This window comes from Phragmites australis, chromosome 13 (assembly GCF_958298935.1).
Source record: "Phragmites australis chromosome 13, lpPhrAust1.1, whole genome shotgun sequence".
NCBI lineage: Eukaryota > Viridiplantae > Streptophyta > Magnoliopsida > Poales > Poaceae > Phragmites > Phragmites australis.
In genome coordinates, this window is record NC_084933.1 from 12,992,876 (window position 1) to 13,008,505 (window position 15,630).

The 15,630-nt window shown below is 47.6% G+C and overlaps 4 protein-coding genes across 4 annotated transcripts; 2 read left to right on the forward strand and 2 right to left on the reverse strand.

Moving 5' to 3' along the window:
- Positions 1 to 403: 403 nt before the first annotated feature.
- On the forward strand, positions 404 to 3,923 carry LOC133888549 (chloroplast envelope quinone oxidoreductase homolog). The gene is made up of 4 exons (XM_062328830.1): positions 404 to 804; positions 1,642 to 1,783; positions 2,697 to 2,788; positions 3,042 to 3,923. The coding sequence occupies exons 1-4, from the start codon at positions 718 to 720 to the stop codon at positions 3,732 to 3,734; spliced, it is 1,014 nt and encodes a 337-aa protein (XP_062184814.1). The 5' UTR covers positions 404 to 717; the 3' UTR covers positions 3,735 to 3,923.
- A 922-nt stretch (positions 3,924 to 4,845) lies between these two features.
- On the reverse strand, positions 4,846 to 10,780 carry LOC133888547 (nuclear transport factor 2-like). Its single transcript, XM_062328829.1, has 9 exons — positions 10,620 to 10,780; positions 10,360 to 10,500; positions 9,866 to 10,232; positions 9,536 to 9,774; positions 8,801 to 8,960; positions 8,596 to 8,717; positions 8,439 to 8,504; positions 5,913 to 5,979; positions 4,846 to 5,448 (listed from the first exon to the last, which is right to left on the reverse strand). The coding sequence occupies exons 1-9, from the start codon at positions 10,683 to 10,685 to the stop codon at positions 5,189 to 5,191; spliced, it is 1,488 nt and encodes a 495-aa protein (XP_062184813.1). The 5' UTR covers positions 10,686 to 10,780; the 3' UTR covers positions 4,846 to 5,188.
- A 992-nt stretch (positions 10,781 to 11,772) lies between these two features.
- Positions 11,773 to 12,272, forward strand: LOC133889423 (uncharacterized). Its single transcript, XM_062329952.1, has 2 exons — positions 11,773 to 11,849; positions 11,915 to 12,272. Exons 1-2 carry the CDS (start codon positions 11,773 to 11,775, stop codon positions 12,270 to 12,272), a joined length of 435 nt encoding a protein of 144 aa, XP_062185936.1.
- A 2,244-nt stretch (positions 12,273 to 14,516) lies between these two features.
- LOC133889424 (glutathione S-transferase T3-like) lies at positions 14,517 to 15,143 on the reverse strand. Its single transcript, XM_062329953.1, has 2 exons — positions 14,715 to 15,143; positions 14,517 to 14,636 (listed from the first exon to the last, which is right to left on the reverse strand). The coding sequence occupies exons 1-2, from the start codon at positions 15,141 to 15,143 to the stop codon at positions 14,517 to 14,519; spliced, it is 549 nt and encodes a 182-aa protein (XP_062185937.1).
- Between the last annotated feature and the right edge of the window lie 487 nt (positions 15,144 to 15,630).

The window sequence follows — 15,630 nt, forward strand, 5'->3', positions numbered from 1 at the left end:
GTATCCGTATGGGAGAGAGAGGATAGTTGAGGAGAGAGCAAGTGGGGGTGGTGGCAAGATGTGCTAGCTATGGATGGAAAAAGGAGAAAGATGGGTCTCAGATTGTGCCAACGCTAGAATCATTTTGCACCTGTATTAATTTCGCGTAGATCAAGTTTGAGATCCCAAAGATACGTTCTCATTTCACCGACCCCGACCCGACGTGGCGGCGCACAACAGATCGATCCGCGTACCCACCAGGCCCCGCCCGCCGCACGCGGACTCCGTACTGCCGTGCGCACAGCTGCGAAACACACGCGGGCGCAACCCCGGCCGCGTCGGCACTGGCGTGTTCCCCGGCTCCAGCCCCTCGCGCCGTGCGCGGAAGCCTACTTTTCCCACCCACACACGCGGGGGAGGCTCTCTAACCAACGCCTGTACACATGGCAATCGGAAAGGCGCGACTTCGCCGGCCGGCTTACGTACCGCGTCAAACCAGGCCGTGACGACGCGCCACTTTTTTTCTCCCTCGCTGACAGCGCCGCGTCAGAAACCCAACCGAGAAGCCTCGCGTGTATATCGTCTCCTCGCCACCTACCAAGCGGCGAAATCGAGAGACGAGAACAAGACAGACATCCTGCGTTCGTGGACACCAAGAAGCCAACCGAACAAGCAGGAACCCTCTCCCCCTCTCGACAATTACCAGACAGTCCCCCTTGCCGACTCTGCTCTTCCCCAATGGCCACCGCCGCCGCCCCGACGACCCTAGCCAAGATGCGAGCCGTGCAGTACGACGCCTGCGGCGGAGGCGCCGCGGGCCTAAAGGTAATTAAGCGGCGCCCTCACGCTTTTCTTTTCTTTTATTTCCTTTTTCCGATTCGTTGAAGGAAGGGGGCGGAAGCTTGTCTGCAGTTCTGCACCTGCGGATTGGTTGGTGCCGAGGGTGATTTGATTAGTCAGTTGGTAGGTTCGGTAGTTCATGGCCTGATTGGTTCACTAGTATGACTGGATTAGTGGTGGCAATTACATAGTGGTTCAAGTGCTGATTGAATAATTTTTTGTACTAGTTGGCGAGTTGTTGTGGCCTTGGCACCCCGTGCCCTTATTTGGCAGTTTGCAGACAGCTGATCTGATCCTATAAGTAGGGAGTCTTTCTATTTTAGGTTGCTGTGGTCAAGCATGTACTAGTAGATTGTTGACCTATGTCACTGTCAGATTACGCAATACATACCTGGTGTTTTGTGCTGAGAAGAACACTGGAGATAATATGGATACTCTATCTTAGTCAAAAGTAGCCACCAGATCCAGAAGAGCAAAATTAATGTACTTGACTGCGTGTTCCAAGAGTCAATTGGATGACTGACTAGATCCTCGTTGAATTGGGTGACTCTGACGAAGGAATGTTTTACACAAGGAATCTAATTTAATTATGCTAATTAAGGTATTTCCTTTCCTGTGTGCTTCTGTTTCTAGGTAGTTAACAAAATTCCAAATATTATTCAACTTTTCGTGAAAATAAACCAATCAGGAAAAAATACCTTGCTTGTTGACAAGATAAAGTTGAGAATACATTTTCTTTTGCTTTCATGAGAAGAAACCAGTCAGCGAAATTTCTTTCTGTTGAAGAAACCGTTCAACAATTTTGCAATGCCTCTAATGCAGCATGTGGAAGTCCCCGTCCCTTCAGCGAAGAAGAATGAGCTTCTGTTGAAGCTAGAAGCAGCAAGCATCAACCCGGTTGACTGGAAGATACAGAAAGGGATGTTACGGCCTTTGTTGCCTCGTAGATTGCCTTTTATTCCAGGTAATCATCCTCATTCCGCATCGGGGCCTCATGCAGTATCTGGGTAGTAAGTTCCTGTGAATCCTCTTGACAATTCCAGTCTGTTGGTAGTAGAGCTTATTTGACTTTGACCAAGAACATATCATTTTTTCACTGTATCCGTTATTTCACCCTCCTTTAGAAAAAGCATGTGCTTGTTATTTTGTCAATATATGATGTTTATGCATGGTTTATCTGGGGTTTGTGCTGATAGGATACTATTTATGTCCTTTATTTTGTCTATGAGCGATTTTATACGAGGCTTGTCCAGCTCTGATAACTAGTAATGCCCTTGACAGAGTGATAGCATAGGACATTGCTTTGCCACGTATTTTGGGGATCTTAATCCATCTGTACATTGTTAAGATTATACTCCAGAAACAAAGAAGTCAGCGTTCATTTCGCCTTTTATGCTTATGAAAAATCTTGAGCATAGAAGTATGTGTCTTAAAAGAGAGAACAGGATAAATGACTCAACAATAATGCTTCTCCAACTTCTCTAAGGCTGTAACAGCTCTTGGCATTTCTTATTAGAAAGAACTGTTCTTATAACAAATGGGCAATAACCAGTTTTCACTTGTCAACCACCAAGAATCTACCAGTGGCCAAGTTCTCCCTCAGCAGCTCTTGGTATTTATTATTGAAAATAACTGTTCTTCTATCAAATGAGCAATGACTAGTTTTTGTCTTAAGTGTTTATTAACCGGCTCCGTTTCTTGATGAAGGGTGTGAGTTCTGTTGGCTACTTTGCCCATTCTCTGCTCGTGACCTGTAGTTGTCCTGCGGCAGCCTCAATTTTTGTTTATAGTCACATAATAATATTGTCCACATCCTTTTATACTAGACGTTCAGAATTTGTGCCAACCAGTTCTGCTAATTCTTCCTTCTTCTGCAGTCACTGATGTGGCAGGAGTTGTGGTAGATGTTGGTCCAGGAGTCCATGAATTCCAAGCTGGAGATCAAGTTGTTGCAATGTTGAACCCATTTGTAAGCACGCTTCACTCTTCACAATACAGTTCTGTTATTTTAATTTTCAAGGCATCAACTCAAGACCAAAGGTGTCGTCTCATATGAAACGCTAGAGATAATTTAGTAGTTGGAAGCTGTTTATTGGATTGCTAGAATTATTCGTAGTGCATCACAACTCGACCTCCATGTAGTTATGTCCAAGTGCCTTCATCTTCTGTTGTAACGTGATGTTATATCTTAACTCACGTTAACAATCTCTTTGCCCTAATAGTCTGGAGGTGGCCTCGCGGAATACGCTGTGGCGTCTGCAAATCTGACCGTCAAGAGGCCTCCCGAGGTATCTGCTGCCGAAGGTGCAGGGCTGCCCATTGCCGCCGGCACAGCGCTGCAGTCGCTTAGGGCTATCGGCGCCAAGTTCGATGGCACCGGTAAGCCCTTGAACGTGCTCATCACCGCTGCATCTGGTGGTGTTGGCCTCTACGCCGTGCAGCTTGCGAAGCTGGCAGGCCTCCACATCACAGCCACCTGTGGTGCCCGCAACGTGGAGCTGGTGAAGAGCCTGGGCGCAGACGAGGTGCTCGACTACAGAACACCAGAGGGGGCCAGCCTGCAGAGCCCGTCCGGTAAGAAGTACGACGGCGTTGTCCACTGCACGGTGGGGATCAGCTGGTCGACGTTTGAGCCAGTACTGAGCGGCAATGGGAGGGTGATAGACATCACCCCGAACTTCTCCACCATCCTCACGTCAGCGCTGCACAAGGTGACGTTCGCCAGGAAGCGGCTGGTGCCGCTGCTCCTGTCGCCTAACAAGGCGGACCTCGAGTTCTTGGTCGAGCTGGTGAAGGACAGCAAGCTCAAGACGCTGATCGACTCACGGTTCCCACGGCGCGATGCAAGCAAGGCATGGGAGAAGAGCATCGATGGCCATGCCACCGGCAAGATCATCGTCGAGATGGAAGGTTGATCCGTGGTGCCGCCATTACCAACAGAGACTTGGTGGGAAGTATGTACAAGCAAATTATAGGCCTTACAGGGTGAACAGATACTAGGATGTGGCGTCATCGTACAGAATAATCATGTGCGAGTTGGTTTGTAGGATAATGTTCTGCTTTCTTTTCTTTTCCAGTTATGATGATGCCCTGCTTCTCGAACAGTTTAGGGGTTTGTGGATTCGCATGATCGGTAATGATAAGTAATATTTTGCAGAACTTGTTCTAATCAGAACCTACCATTAGTAGGCGATTTACAAATATTTTTGAACTTCTTGCCGGGTTAGGCCGTTATTTCACGGCAGAGAATGCACCGAAAAAGACAAGGGCGTGACTTGATGTCAGTCGCCTAAGAATCGTCTAAATCTCAGACGACTATTTCTGACTGTTCAAATAACATCCGACAGCTCCTGCTGTTCTTACAACACGAAGCAACTCTGTTTTCTCTCTCCGTCTCCGGCTGCTCCCGCCACTGATCCACCAACGCCCACCATTCGCTGTCAACCCTGCTGCCAGCACCGCCCACCGTTGGTCCTCCCTGCCGCCTAGCTGAACTGCCTCCGAAGGACGTCCCTTCCTCTAGGCCCGGCAATGGTGAAATTGTCGTCCTGTAGCCACCCAACCCCAAACCTCTAACTTGCCCCTGATATAAAATTATACCAGTGCCCATTTCTTGCGAACGCAAGCATGTGTAGAGCAACAGCGTAACAACAGAATACATTTAGCTCGTAGTAAAATGAGTGGCAGAACATCATGGTTTCAAACTACTTACTCCAGTTTGTGCGATCAGGCCTGTAAGTCCAGATTCTTTGGTTTCAGCTCATCTGTTCAACATTAGGGCATGTTTGGATCGTGTACTTCACAAGTTTTAAAAGAGTTCAAATTTGAATTAAATCTCAAACGTATCCAGAGAGATACAGCTCAGCCAAAACACCCCCAACACTTACCAGTTTTTTTGCCACCTTTACACCGTTGCAATATGACAAAAAGAAACTAGTTTCTGGACTGAGAGCAACTCAAAAGAACAGGCATTCCCCAGACATTAGACGGAGCATGCGGCATTGGCAGATTCCAGCGACAAGAAAATTCTAGTACCAATCTTAGCAACTCTAAACCATCACTTATTCCACAAGTCAATAAAAACTATAAATCGCTGGCACTTCAAATCAACCCCTCCAATTTGGAATACGTAAAAGAAGGAAAACGATCAGCTGCTCGACGAAGCCAAACATACTAGGACTACATCTGAATAGACGTAGATTCTACAATTAGTAACCGATATCACCGCTGCTATACCTTGCCACAAAACAAGGTAAGCATAAATTTATGACCCGATTTTGCTGATCTCACATGAACCCAAACCCACCACTCTTTCTGGCGACCATGATAGTGGCCATAAAAGTACTACCGATGCATAGCTGCCAAGAACTCACTTTCCGACTGCGGTAGTGGTGGATGGTGCCCGCACACCACTACCACCGGCTGTACCAGAGTGGTCGACCCGCTGGTAGCTAACATCACCTCCACGTGATGCACCACCTCTGCCACCACCCCTACCTCCATAATAAAATCGATAACTGACCTCACCCCTTCCGTAGCCCCTCCCTCCGCTGTAATTACCACGGCCTCTCATTCCTTCACCTCGGAAGTTACCACCTCTACCCGGTGCGAACCTTCCTCTGCTACTACCTGAAGCCAGAAAATAATACGTGTTAGCTGAAATGAAAAGAAAAATAAAGAACAGGAGAAAGATGGTCAACAGTATCTATTTTGACCAAGCACAATGTTGACGCGGTAAAATGTAGCTCACACATGGTTTCATAAGAACTATCTTGTTATTTTCCGCTATTTCTATAGTTAAGTCGCTTCTGCTACAGAAATGATATACTTTTCCATGGAAGGCGAAAATAAGAAGCGGTACAACAGATGGTTTTCAAATAACATGTGCCTGCATGAACTAAGATAAACAGTTTACGGAATCTTCAATTATACCCTACATTGCAACCAGCATCACAGCCGTGCTTTTGTTTGCCGTTATTATCACATTCAAGAACACAGAAACAAATCTATATTCTTTCTCAAAATAAACAAACTGGCATTCTACAAGCACTAGGGAGGAAATAATGGCAAGGATTGAAGTTTCATGAGCTTACCACGTGAACCAGTAGTTCTTTTCTCTTCGACGTAACATTGCCGGTCACCAATCATAACCGGAGAAGCCTGCAATCAAGAGTTAGTGTCAAATAAAGAAATAATAGCTAGTTTAGTCAGTAGCCTGTCATTCACTCATGTGATATTTGTTGGAGCGGTTGTGAAGTTGCTCCACTAGAGAAGAAAAATGTAAGACAGCATTCATCTAGGATATTTCTAAGGAATTGCATAACCCCTAGATCACCCTAACATATGGCCAGACCATAGTCACCGAATACAGGGTCGACACCGTGTTCCTGACCCGGGGACGCCGTCCCGAATCGAGGGTCAAGGACAACAGAGGTTGTCCCCATTTCGACAGGTTCGCCACATGGATAACAATGGGACAAGAAGAAGATTGTGGCTACTGACCACCTCTGTCGGTGGAGACATGGACAACTGACACAGACCTCGGCGCAAACGGCGCGGACGGTGGGCCTATAGAACACAGGGCCACAGACGGTGGGCCTTGCCACCTTACCGGCTCGCCGGCGGCCAACACTGACCATGGCGTGGACGGCACCGCCTCGCCGGTAGTAACACGGAAAGTGGAAGAGCGAAATAAGGGGCGGCCAGCGACGGGTGGGGACTTGGGGCGCGCTATGCTGCTGCTGCCTTGGAGAGAGAGAGAGAGAGAGAGAGAGAGAGAGAGAGAGAGAGAGAGAGGCTTCAATTCGAGATGCGCTTTGGCTCTACCGTGTGGACGCGACGGTGGTGATCTAGGGTAAGGGTAAGGAAGAGTGCTGGCTGGTGGGCCTTTAGTTGGATAATGGGCTGAGTAGAACGTGTGGGCTGGTGGCATGGCCCAAATGCATTCTCTTTTCGCAATTTTCTTCCAGATATATGCATATGTACTTATTAATTGTACATATGGGCCAGACCCAAATCTACACTTTGGACCAGAAGAAATCAGGAAAGTAATCAAAACTTACAAAGTAGGATAAAGATACTGAATAAATGTAATGAAACTGTAACATTCTTGCATCGCAAACATGGTGAGTAGTCAAGGCTTGTGGGTGGGTGAGGTTCAGGTTCACTGCGGGTTGGTGGAGATGGAGAAAGGTGATAATCAGCAGGGAGAGAGGGAAGGGTAGGGGAAGTTCAGCAGGAGAACATATATAACTAGGAGGTAAAGATGTTAACACAATGCAACTGGGAGATAAGATAACACCTAAATCTGCAGCTGCTGGTGGTGTTGCTAATCTGCTGTTGCTGCGATCTTGTGAAACTGACACTGAGATCCTAGTTTATATGATTGTCTCAGTCACAGCAACAACATGGAACAATAACAAACATAGAAGAACATTCTTTTCTGATAGTGTGGGCATGTCTGCATTAGGGGATGAGAATTAGGTTTGGATACTATTTCCACAATCCTTGTTAAACATTGTACTAAATTTGCTTTGCTAAAACCTCAATGTACAAAAATGGACAAGAAAAGCTTCAACTAGTATCATAGATATATAACTATTCCTCCCCGCAGAACAAATCTAAAGCCTATGAGTATCCATTAACTTATTTTCTTTTGTAATTTAGTTGGACTTGGAAATTTAAGAAACAATATGTTGTTAACTAGACAAAGCAACCAGCAGTAACATAGCACCGGGGAGGGTAACAGCATCAACAAAGCAAAAACAATTAGTTGACAACTAGCATTCCAACAGCAATTATTCACGCCAACAGAGCAGACAAGGGTCGGTTCAAATCAATGAGATACAACCAAGACAATGGTACGTGGATCACTTGACAGTTTAATCCAGAATTATTTTGGAGGGTGCTAGATGTGATTCCAAGTAAGCAAAGCACCTAATTTTAATATCCTTCAAGACCACTAAAACAAGGAGAACTTGCCACAGAAGTTTCCTGGATCAAATATGATTTAAAAAAGAACCATCATCCATAATACTGCACAATCAATTAGAACATGTATCATAAATAGCGGTAGTTAAAAGTTTAGCAGCTCAAAGAAATAACTGTGCTGTTTCTTTTTTCCTTTTCTGCCTAGGGTTGATTGAGGACTTAAATATTCTAAGGCCATGCACATACTGACATATCATGGCCCTGTTTAGCAGAGCTCCGAATCCCAGCTCCACCTCAGATCCGGAGTTTTGTAGGCTAAAATAAAGTGGATCAAGCCTCTATTTGTAGTCTAAAATGAAAATAAGATAACTCACCCAAACACCCCTGATATACTTACAGCACCAGCTCCACGAATTCTTGGGAGCAGGGATACCCAGCTCCAAGAATTCTAGGAGCTGGAGCTCTGCCAAACAGGCCCCATATGGCTCGTAGACATCTCTCCCGCCAAACTTACCTACTGGAACTCCTCTAAGAAATAAAAACTTACTGCAAGGAAACTAAACTCACTAGTTACACAAAACTTGTGCGATGATCATAAAACAAACTGACATGAGAACAAGCCACACATATGACTGATAAGAATACCTCATAACACATAGCAACCTTAGTAAAAAAAGTCAGATTAATACCTCTATTGCACTTTGGACAACACTGGCATCCTCAAATTCTACGAAGCCAAAACAAAACCCTTGGATCTGTGTTATTTAATAGAAATACAAAGACCAATTTGAAAGTTAGGCTCAATGAAGACTCTTACAATAAAATTTTGAGACGAAAAACAAGTACCTTGTTGCTTCTAACTTGGATGCCATCATGTTTAATGGTGCCAAATCTCTTGAACTCGTCTTCTAATTGCTGTGGCATGGCATTTAAAGGCAGATTTCGCACATATATCGCATGCCCATCAACTTTGAAGATGATTGTAAAGCATGTCAGACCGAGTCAATTGAAATCAATAAGCTTTAGCTGCGAGTGTGGATTTAGATAATACCTTCTGGATCTTGAAAGCTGCTGCTCTGAGAGTTAAGACTGAAAGCTGGAACATCAGCGACCAGAGCAGGGGCAGGAGGGGCTTGTTTTTCTGGTTTTGGTGGTGCAGGCCTGGAAGGAACTGTGGAAGCTGGTGGTCGAAATTCTTTCATGACTTTTACCTAGAGCAGAACAAAAAAACTGTCATGATGGTGGTAAGCTTAAAAAGATAAAAAAACTAAAAGGAATTAAGTGCACACTAACAAAACTATCCAGCACCCAATAAAGTCGCAACCAACATCACAAAACCAAGAAGGCTTCCAAAATGTCTTTCACCAAAGACAATAGCACCATAATATTAAATAAATAATCATAAATCATGATAACTAGAGTTAACTAAAAAAATCCAGATTACCATTGTTTTCCAATCAAAAAACATAGTTTAGAAGTTTAACTGTGTGGTATAACAACATCATTCAAGAAATCACTTTGCGCAGCATTTGCACTTAAAACCCAGAAATTCCGTGGAACATTTACAATCCAGATTTTAGACAGCATTGAGAATCTAGTAAAATCATCTCCATTGCTGACACCTGTTTGCTCTAAGGTTACAACACATATGAAGAAACCACGGAAAGAATTGAATTTTTTTCCTCCGACGGTCATATACTGTCAGAAATATATGCACAGTTTGAAATATCAATGTTATGTGATGTTCAGCATGATAAACGAAAATGAATGGGTTCCCAAAACCTACAATTGAAGCATACGACTTCTTCGGAGCCTCCTCAAGCGGTACAGTGGGAGCTGAACTCGGAGTAGGCACTGCTGGATTATTTGGCACTTCGTTTATGACCTCAGGAGCCGGTGTTTCCTCCAAAACAGGTTCCTCTGTGTCATTTGGTGGGGGGTTATAAACCTCCTCGTTCAGATCTACCTCCTCCTGAGGATGAGGCGCAGGCTCAGCCACATGCTGCTCAGGCTGCGGCAAAGCATCTACAAACAAACAAACAAAGACAAGCAATTTAAACGCGTGCTTCACATCACAGGAACGAAACAGCTTCCAAGATGTTTCACTGCAACACACCCTGTTCACGAGGCACACTCTCCGTAGCTCCTTCTACAATGCCGTTCGGCAGGGCAGCAGCAGGGACAGCCTCCGCAGCTGCATCCGCATCCACATCCAGCGCCGGCTTCTGCAGTGGTGGTGGCGCCTGCTCGGCCTCCACCTCCTCCCCCTCCCCGATGTAGCGCAATATGTCGTTGAGCACAAAGTAGCCCTTCTCCTGCGGCGCGAGGAAGAAGGACTGCACGAACTCGCGGCTGACGTTGTTCCTCCCCGTGAGATGGCCCATGACGAGCACGGTGACGCCGCCGCACAGCGACTCCTGCGCGTCCACCTCCCTGATCTCCGCCCGCGTGATGTCCATGGACATGATCTTGTCGTTAATCGCCTGCAGGCGCGCGCCCGCGCGCACAAATCAGAGGCGCCACCCCAAAACCCTCCCTCGGAGAGATAAATTAGGCCCGCGGACGCCCAGATCTGAGCCGCGGGAGCGGCGGAGCGGGGTGGAGGCTTACCTCCATGGTGGTGACGGTATCCATGTCGGCGCCGGCGCTAGCAGGGCGGCCGAGGCGACTGGTCTCCTGGTAGAAGCGGTAGACGAGCTCCGGCGACTGGTGCAGGATGTTGTAGTACTGCTGCACGAATGCGTTGCCCACCTGCGCAGGAGAAGAAAGGCCACGACGGCGCGCGAATCGAGTCAGCCGCGGATCGAGCGAGCTCCGCCTCGGCGGCGGGCGGATCGGGGGGCGGGAGAGAGAGGAGCTACCGAGCTTACCACTTGCGCCGGGGGCGGCGATTCAGGCGCCGCTCCGGCGGCGGCGGAGGGCGGCGGAGATGCCATCGGAGGAGGGAGGGGAGGCGGAGGGAGAGGGAGAGGGGTTAAAAAAAGCTCCGCTCGCGTCTGTTTTCCCGCAAAGCTGGCGAGGCCGCAGGGGGGGGGGGTGAGGAGAAGAAGTGGGTGGCGGCAGGGGTGGGGGGTTATACGGATACGGGGCACGGGCTCTCTGCGGGGGGAGCGGCACGTGCGAAGGACTGAGGCCGTTGGGCGCGGCTGCTGGGTGCGCGCGTGCCTTGGGCTCGTTTTGGGGCGTGCTGGATTGGATGACGCCGCCGATCTGCTGCGGCAGGTCGAGGGTGGCGCACGTACTGTACTGGCGGCTGGGGTGTGCCGTGTGTTGTGTTCGGTCACCGTGAGCGAGATGGACGCGACGGCGCTTGCGGGGGCGAGCTGAGCTTCGGTTCTACTCGGTTGCTGGAATAGTTTGTTAGGTCATCTCCAACAGAATTCTTAAAATTTTATTCTCTAAAATATTATTATAGCATCTTCTATCACTATTACAGCATCATTTATTCCCTTCATCTCCAACAGAATCTCTTTATTTCATCCTCTATCTTTTCTTTCCTATTTTCAAATATTTAGCATCTAACCGACATAACCGCCGACGTAGCATCCTGTTTCACTGGTTGTGCTAGGAGCTTACGTTAGTGGTTCGAAATAATTGAATTTTGTCATGGTGTACAATTGTAGACCCGTTAATAAGCAGTACGATAACATTATTTCCAACAACATAAATTGTGGTGTCTTGCAGTAGAATGATTCGTGCAAAGCAAGGAACAAGCAAGCTTGCGACCGAAGCCTCCGACGAAGTGGCTTGTAGGGGAAGGATCAGAAGTGTCTTCCCTTGGAAGGTTCGATTGGGTACTATATATAGGAGGAAGAGGACCTCTTATTTGCAAGCTACGAAATGGAGCCTCGTGCAGCATGAAAACAGTACATGAGAGAGCTATGTTTCTCCAACGATTCATCCGATGAGGAAGACGAGTTGGTCCTAGCGACTCTTACCGCATGGCATGCCGACGTCGAAGCTTCGCGCAGAGGGCCGTGGGGCGGCTCCGTCCCCGGGCACCGGCGCATACATAGGAATCGGATGGAGGGCCACAATCGGTTGTACAACAACTACTTTGCTGAGTCCTCAGTATACCCCGACTACATTTTTCGGCGCAGGTAACATTGTACTTTGGGGTATGTACTGACGATGTATGAAGTAGTACTGATCCCTTGTTGTGCAGGTTCAGGATGAAACGTGATCTGTACTGCAAGATTGTGAGGGAGGTTGAGGACCATGACCCGTGGTTCAAGCAAAGGAGGAACGCTGCAGGAGAGCTTGGGCTGTCAGCCCTGCAAAAAGTAACTGCGGCTTTTCGTATGTTAGCTTACGATGCTCCTTCAGATTCTCTCAACGAGTGCCTCCGGCTAGGGGAGAGCACCATCATTGAGAGCATGAGGCGTTTCGTGCGTGCCATTATCGAGGTGTTCGGTGACGAGTACCTCCGGGCTCCGAACGAGGAGGATACTGCTCGATTGCTGGATATGAACCAGCGTCGAAGGTTCCCCGGGATGCTTGGAAGCATCGATTGCATGCATTAGAGGTGGAAGAACTGTCCCACGGCGTGGTCCGGTTTGTTCAGGGGCCATGTCAATGCACCGACTATCATTCTAGAGGCCGTGGCGTCGCAGGACCTATGGATTTGGCATGCCTTCTTCGGAATGCCAGGTTCATTGAACGACATCAATGTGCTGCACCGGTCTCATCTCCTTGACAACCTTGCTGGCGGAGTAGCACCCAAGGTACACTACTCTATTAATGGCCACCATTACACGATGGGGTACTATCTTGCAGACGGGATCTATCCGGAGTGGGCGACATTTGTGAAGCCCATACCAGCTCCAGTAGACAGGAAGTGTCAACACTTCGTGATGCAGCAGGCAGCTACACGAAAGGATGTTGAGCGGGCATTTGGAGTGTTGCAGTCCAGGTTTTCCATAGTCCGTGGAGTTGCGAGGTTGTGGGATCAAGAGACCCTCAGTGACATAATGATAGCGTGCGTTATCATGCACAACATGATAATCGAAGATGAGAGACCGGAAGGGGTACTCGAATACGTGTACGAGGGTTCGAGCGAGGACGCAGTGCCGTCTCACGAACCAACCCCCCCCCCCCACTTCAAGCATTTATGGAAAGGTACGGGCAAATTAGAAGCCGATCGGCACATCATCAACTCCGGGACAACATAGTTGAGCACCTGTGGTAGCTGCACGGAGGACAGTAGGCCACACCTCGTGTACTGTGATGAAATAAATGTAATATGGTTGGACGTAATTACCTTTTCGCATTTCGTTTTTGTGTTGCAGTAGCAGTTATGTAAACTCACCGCACGATTTGCGTTTGGTATCCATTAATCCGACGCGGCCCATATCAGCTTTTCTTTTATACTCTACCACCTGTTGGTTTTGTCATGCAAGGCTTGTTTCGCAGGAGCAAATTTGACGCCGTCCGGGCTGGAGCACAACATTGTTCCCACATGCATACAGGCAACCTTCATTGGGAGCAAACCGTGGACCGGACACGTTCATCGCTATACAGGTTCATTGCACAAAGTATACAGGTTCATTGCCCGTAGAATCTTCAGCAAGGAAGATCAGTGCCAAACCGTGATCTTTAAATATTCACTAGATTGAACTTCTCTTATCAGAGTAAGAATAAGTCTACCACTAAATTCATGGACATGAAACCCTATTTCCTTGCTTTCAGGTTAACATTTGCAGGCATATATTTTTGACAAAGAGGGATTATACTAGAACAACAAAGCAATTAAACTGAGAGCCAATTATAAAGATGCTTGAACAGATACATTTTCAAATATGTTCTTGGAGAGATATATATTGTAATAGAAGATGACTTCATGCATACAGCTATCACCACGTTCATCGCAGCAGCAAGATAATAGAAGCACGGCGGCAGCATGCATACAGGCCACCAAGTTTCGTAGCACCATGACAGCAGCACCATGACAGCAGCACAAGTCCTTTGGTGCACCATGCATACATCCAGTAAGCGATGGTACCTCGCAGCAACAAGATAATAGCAGCACCAAGGTAGCATGCATACAGGCAATATTCTTTGGTCTAGCAGGCATACAGGCAATATTCTTTGGTGTAGCAGGCATACAGGCATCACCATGTTCATCGCAGCACCATGTATATACACAACCAACCATCATCATTGCAGCAACAAGTTCCAGAAATAGTTCAAGGTCCTATGGAAATGAAGAAAAAGTATGATGTAGATGAAAAATTCTGCACTCAACAAATATAGGAACCTAAAGTACTTAAGGATACATAGTTCTCAATATTGGGCAACAAGCCTCATGGGGCAGATGCAGCTCAGCGAGCAGCAATTATGCTTTGGCGGAGGCTCTTGTAATATGCCTGCTGGTCCTCATCCATCTGCGAAATGTCCATGTTCATTATCTCCCTCTCCTCCTTGATCTTTTCCCTCTCCTCCTTGACCTTTTCCAGCTGCACACGCTCCTCCTCAAGGCGTAACCTCTGCTGCTCAATTCGAAGCATCTCTGCAAAGCGCTCAGCTCGTTCCTTCTCAAGTTTCTCCTTCATTGTAATTTGCCTGTCAAACATCTCTATCACTGGTGTTGATGCCGAGTTCGAGGAAGACGAACCGTGAGCGAGGTCCTTGGCCTTGTTGTGGCTTGCTGGCCGTTTCTGCCGGGTGCTCCCACTGGTATGCGTGGCAGCAGGCCCTTCACCGTCCTTGCAGCTGGGGGAGGACTCTCCGTGCTGCGTAGATGCCGGGCTTCCCTCTACCGCCATCTTCTACTTCTTGCAAGACGACTCCATTTGCCATTTCGAATGGTGACGTAACTCAACCCAGCAAGGCATCAACGTGAACTCCCTCTTCTCAACTGCTTGGAACATCTGACATGCAGCCGCAATCTGAAAAGGGATCAAATCAGAATTAATTCGATGCATTACCCAAATTCAATGTACATGAATCAAATTAATGATGCTTACCGTGTCTGCCTCCGTCATCCCACTCCTCCTGTTACGGAGGGCCTTAGCATAGTGGCCGCAGAATCGCTGCACCATGCCGTTGACGAAGGTCCACCTACCCTGAAGAGACTTCTTGTTCCGAGTGCTATGGAAGTCCTTGTGCTCGTGGAAAAAGGACTCGATCCTCTGCCAGAAAGCCCCCATACTCTGGTTGCTCCCCACCACTGGATCCATACTCACATTTAGCCACGACTTCACAAGATGAAGGTCCTCCTGGATGGTGTAACTGCTTCCACGACCACCTGCAGCTGGCAACTCACCCTGTCCTTCCGGATGCTGATCTTGTGCCAAAGAAGGCTGGGTCCCGAAGATGTCGTCCTCGGTTGGTGGCACAACATCATCCCAAGGAATCTCATCTTCTTCACCCCGAAGAAATGGGGCGTACTCCATACTGCTCCTGCAATGTGTTAGAAATGCAATGAAATACAAGAACCTGGCACATTAGTTGACAAAGACAATAGCCACTCAAATATAAGCAAGAGTTGATTAGATTATCTCAGTACAAACCACGAACTAGTTCAGCCACTACACACCACAATGCATTACCACAAACCGGACAACAAGATACATGATGCACTTCACTGCAAACGCGATGACCTATCGGATTCTACGGACATAGACTCCACTGAATCTCCACACAATAGCTCATCGGGGCTCCAATCCACAGGAACAATGTCATCGTCGTCGACGTCCTGTGAACAATGTCATCGTCGTCGACGTCCTGTGAACTGGAACAACAGCTCATCTGCGGCTGCCCGGCGGGCCCTCTCCACGACGTCCGTTGCCATTGCATTTATGGCGACGGATGACCAGGCGCGGGGCGCGTTTTCAACCCCCCGTCACTTCGCACAGATAGCTATGATGACACCCTTTCTAT

Coding starts and splice junctions, on each gene's coding strand:
- LOC133888549 (XM_062328830.1), top strand. CDS start 718: ATGGCCACCGCCGCCGCCCCGACGACCCTAGCCAAGATGCGAGCCGTG. Junction 805..1,641: donor GAGGCGCCGCGGGCCTAAAG/GTAATTAAGCGG, acceptor CCTCTAATGCAG/CATGTGGAAGTCCCCGTCCC. Junction 1,784..2,696: donor TAGATTGCCTTTTATTCCAG/GTAATCATCCTC, acceptor CTTCTTCTGCAG/TCACTGATGTGGCAGGAGTT.
- LOC133888547 (XM_062328829.1), bottom strand. CDS start 10,685: ATGGCATCTCCGCCGCCCTCCGCCGCCGCCGGAGCGGCGCCTGAATCG. Junction 10,233..10,359: donor ATACCGTCACCACCATGGAG/GTAAGCCTCCAC, acceptor GCGCGCCTGCAG/GCGATTAACGACAAGATCAT. Junction 5,449..5,912: donor AAGAACTACTGGTTCACGTG/GTAAGCTCATGA, acceptor TTCTGGCTTCAG/GTAGTAGCAGAGGAAGGTTC.
- LOC133889423 (XM_062329952.1), top strand. CDS start 11,773: ATGGAGGGCCACAATCGGTTGTACAACAACTACTTTGCTGAGTCCTCA. Junction 11,850..11,914: donor GACTACATTTTTCGGCGCAG/GTAACATTGTAC, acceptor CTTGTTGTGCAG/GTTCAGGATGAAACGTGATC.
- LOC133889424 (XM_062329953.1), bottom strand. CDS start 15,143: ATGGAGTACGCCCCATTTCTTCGGGGTGAAGAAGATGAGATTCCTTGG. Junction 14,637..14,714: donor GGATGACGGAGGCAGACACG/GTAAGCATCATT, acceptor ATCCCTTTTCAG/ATTGCGGCTGCATGTCAGAT.